Source organism: Sinocyclocheilus rhinocerous, unplaced genomic scaffold, assembly GCF_001515625.1.
Source record: "Sinocyclocheilus rhinocerous isolate Xijiao unplaced genomic scaffold, SAMN03320098_v1.1 scaffold547, whole genome shotgun sequence".
In the NCBI taxonomy this organism is placed as follows: Eukaryota; Metazoa; Chordata; class Actinopteri; order Cypriniformes; family Cyprinidae; genus Sinocyclocheilus; species Sinocyclocheilus rhinocerous.
Genome location: NW_015662974.1, coordinates 261,527 through 265,676, shown reverse-complemented (window position 1 = coordinate 265,676; position 4,150 = coordinate 261,527). Strand labels below are relative to the sequence as shown.

The following is a 4,150-nucleotide window of genomic DNA, read 5'->3' as shown; positions in this document are numbered from 1 at the left end:
TTTTTTTTTTTTTTTACATTTCATAGTTATGCATCATGAATGTGAGACCAAACCTCCCTATTTTTGAATTCAACAAGATAGATGCAGATTGATTTGTTTTAAATGGGTAACAAACGTCACATGCATTTCAGATCACTATTAAAATAGTTTTGTTGTTTTATTCCTTTTTTCAGCAACTCTTAAACTGTACTGGGTTCACGATTGCTTTTAAAGAAATAGAGCTTGCAGCAATTAAATAGAGTACATGATTTGGTAAATCAAAATTATGGATGAAAAGCAAAAATTGTGACATATGAAGTCATAATCATGTTTTAGTTATAAGATTAAAAAAAAAACAATTGACATTCAAAATTGACAAAAGGTCAAATTGACTTTTTATGCTAGATTTTACTTTTTGTTTTGCTGTTTTACCTAATAGTTTGACTTTTGCCATTATTTCAGCTTTGTCAATTATGACTTTTTGTGTCATAATTTGTCAAAATTGGAGTTTTTGTCACAATGACTTGTGTCTCGTAGCTTCAACTTGTCATGACTGAATGTTAAAATTAAGACTCAATATGTCAGTTTTGACTCATAATGACATGTAAATTATGACTTTTTATGTAATAATGACTTAGTATATCATTTCAACTTATGTCATAATTGACTTAGTATGACATGACTCTTTATGTCATATAATTCTGAATTTAACTTGTCATAACAATGATATTTTATGTCAGTTTCGATTTTTTTTGTGTCATAATTTTAACTTTTCATGTCACATTTTTGTCATAATTATGACATTTTATGCTTCAGTGTATGTATGTCATGATGACTTAAGTCATAATTTTGACACTTGGTATGTCATTATTTCTGATTTTTCAAAGCATGGTATTTGTACTTGTGTGGCAGAAATGGCTTTCCATAGACAACAGCCAGTTTAATATCTCTGAATAAATGTGTCTCAGAGATCCACAACTCAAACACATTGAACCTCCTCTATAGGTCACACTGATATAGCACTCCACCATATGAATAACACGCTAACAGGCCAGCCTTGGGGTTTTAATAAGCATGAAACTTGTCTTCGAAGTACTAATGGGAGGACAGTGCATTTCCAAGACTCCTTTCACCCTGCTGTGAAGGGACCAACTAATACAAATGCTAATATACGTGAAAACCGAATGCACACCTTTCCCAGAACCTGTGGGCTGCCTTTGAAAGGGTCAGAAATGCCGCATTTCCGCAGAGGTTTTTTTTTTTTTTTACATTTCATAGTTATGCATCATGAATGTGAGACCAAACCTCCCTATTTTTGAATTCAACAAGATAGATGCAGATTGATTTGTTTTAAATGGGTAACAAACGTCACATGCATTTCAGATCACTATTAAAATAGTTTTGTTGTTTTATTCCTTTTTTCAGCAACTCTTAAACTGTACTGGGTTCACGATTGCTTTTAAAGAAATAGAGCTTGCAGCAATTAAATAGAGTACATGATTTGGTAAATCAAAATTATGGATGAAAAGCAAAAATTGTGACATATGAAGTCATAATCATGTTTTAGTTATAAGATTAAAAAAAAAACAATTGACATTCAAAATTGACAAAAGGTCAAATTGACTTTTTATGCTAGATTTTACTTTTTGTTTTGCTGTTTTACCTAATAGTTTGACTTTTGCCATTATTTCAGCTTTGTCAATTATGACTTTTTGTGTCATAATTTGTCAAAATTGGAGTTTTTGTCACAATGACTTGTGTCTCGTAGCTTCAACTTGTCATGACTGAATGTTAAAATTAAGACTCAATATGTCAGTTTTGACTCATAATGACATGTAAATTATGACTTTTTATGTAATAATGACTTAGTATATCATTTCAACTTATGTCATAATTGACTTAGTATGACATGACTCTTTATGTCATATAATTCTGAATTTAACTTGTCATAATGACATTTTATGTCAGTTTCGATTTTTTTTGTGTCATAATTTTAACTTTTCATGTCACATTTTTGTCATAATTATGACATTTTATGCTCGTTTCAGTGTATGTCATGATGACTTAAGTCATAATTTTGACACTTGGTATGTCATTATTTCTGATTTTTCAAAGCATGGTATTTGTACTTGTGTGGCAGAAATGGCTTTCCATAGACAACAGCCAGTTTAATATCTCTGAATAAATGTGTCTCAGAGATCCACAACTCAAACACATTGAACCTCCTCTATAGGTCACACTGATATAGCACTCCACCATATGAATAACACGCTAACAGGCCAGCCTTGGGGTTTTAATAAGCATGAAACTTGTCTTCGAAGTACTAATGGGAGGACAGTGCATTTCCAAGACTCCTTTCACCCTGCTGTGAAGGGACCAACTAATACAAATGCTAATATACGTGAAAACCGAATGCACACCTTTCCCAGAACCTGTGGGCTGCCTTTGAAAGGGTCAGAAATGCCGCATTTCCGCAGAGGCTGATTCTCTATCTTGGTCAAAATTGCTTTCTTGTCATTTATAACTTTCTCTATTGTGGATACCTGGACAGATACAGAAACAAAGAGACAAACAAACATCTGTGACGACTGGAATTAAATGCATGCTTAAATAATAAACAAACAGCAATAAAACAGTTTGCATGTTAGTGTGCATGCACAGACTCACAGTGGTTAGTTCTGAGACGTCTAAACCACATTTCATGAGCTCTGGCTTGAGCTCGTTTAGTTTGTGAGTTGCATCTCGCACCTGACCTGTAGAGACACACAGATATATGAGTCACACATGATCTGAGCAAAAACAAATGAATGAATCAATAAATAATTAACTAAACCAAAATCGGCAGTGCCTACATTCAAGTTCAGATGTTAGTTGATTATTGGTATCGAAAAATTCCTGGTACATCAAAACGGTTTGGGAAAGGCGATCTTTCTTCTTACTTAGACTCACTATGACTTTCTGATTTTCTGCATCTGAAAGAGACCAAAATATCAAACATGGATTGCTGCACACCTCCATTACACTCCCTAAATAATAATATCATTGTAGTTTAACAAATTGTGACCCTGGACAACAAAACCAGTCATAAGGGTCCATTTTTGAAATTGAGATTTGATGTTGATGTATGGTTTGTTAGGATATGACAATATTTGGCTGAGATACAACTATTTGAAAATCTGGAATCTGAGGGTGCAAAAAAATCCAAATATTGAGAAAATCATCTTTAAAGTTGTCCAAATGAAGTTCTTAGCAATGCATATTACTAATCAAAAATTAAGTTTTGATATATTTACGGTAGGAAATTTACAAACTATCTTCATGGAACATGATCTTTACTAAATATCCTAATGATTTTTGGCATAAAAGAAAAATGGATAATTTTGACCCATACAATGTATTGTTGGCTATTGCTACAAATATCCCCCAGCGACTTAAGACTGCTTTTGTGCTCCAGGGTCACAATTAAGTCACTTAGTATATAGTAAGAGTTTAAAGGAATAGTCACCCAAAAATTAAAATGTGTTTACTTTACTCACCCTCAGGCCTTAATGGATATACTTATATATTTAATTTATATAGAACTGTGCACTAATAATAATAATTGTGATATAATAATAATACTGCTTGTCACATTGGATTTGATTATGACATGGACATTATCATTTTCTTACCTTATTTAGTATAGATTTAATTATAGTTACATTACAATATGCACTGATTTTGATTGGTTACAGCAATAATAATACTGTTTTTCACTTAACTCTGAGACAGTCAATAGTAATGCAAGTAATATTGGGTTGTGTGTCTGCTGACTAACCGTTGCAGAATCTGAGAGGCAGGATATATGGAGCGATGGCAACACTTTTCTGATGAATCTCAGCACTGAACTGAAGGATGTACTCGGCTCCATCCACACCGGGACTGTTCTCCAAAAGTGCCAAATCCTACAGGACACAAACAATAACACCCATTTAACATTTAAAGTTCTTCGTTTTAATTGGAGTGCATGTATGCAGTTTAGGTGAATCAATACAGAGGCCATGCATAAAAAAAAAGGGATTTTACATATTTATGCATTTGGAAGACTGTTTTATCCCCATGCATTTTTTTTTCTCATGCATCTCCATGCATCTAACAATCATTCAATAGAATTTTTTTTTTTTTTTTTTGC

The 4,150-nt window shown here is 32.8% G+C and overlaps 1 protein-coding gene across 1 annotated transcript in view; it reads right to left on the bottom strand.

Moving 5' to 3' along the window:
• The window catches only part of LOC107728652 (structural maintenance of chromosomes flexible hinge domain-containing protein 1-like), a gene marked incomplete at its 5' end in the record, with an annotated part of 55,908 nt that overhangs the window by 6,827 nt on the left and 44,931 nt on the right, over positions 1–4,150 (bottom strand). The window contains 5 exons of the mRNA XM_016538919.1: positions 1,172–1,240; positions 2,400–2,522; positions 2,647–2,732; positions 2,832–2,951; positions 3,797–3,923. Of these exons, the coding sequence (XP_016394405.1) occupies positions 1,172–1,240; positions 2,400–2,522; positions 2,647–2,732; positions 2,832–2,951; positions 3,797–3,923 (525 nt within the window). The remainder of the gene's footprint in view (positions 1–1,171; positions 1,241–2,399; positions 2,523–2,646; positions 2,733–2,831; positions 2,952–3,796; positions 3,924–4,150) is intronic.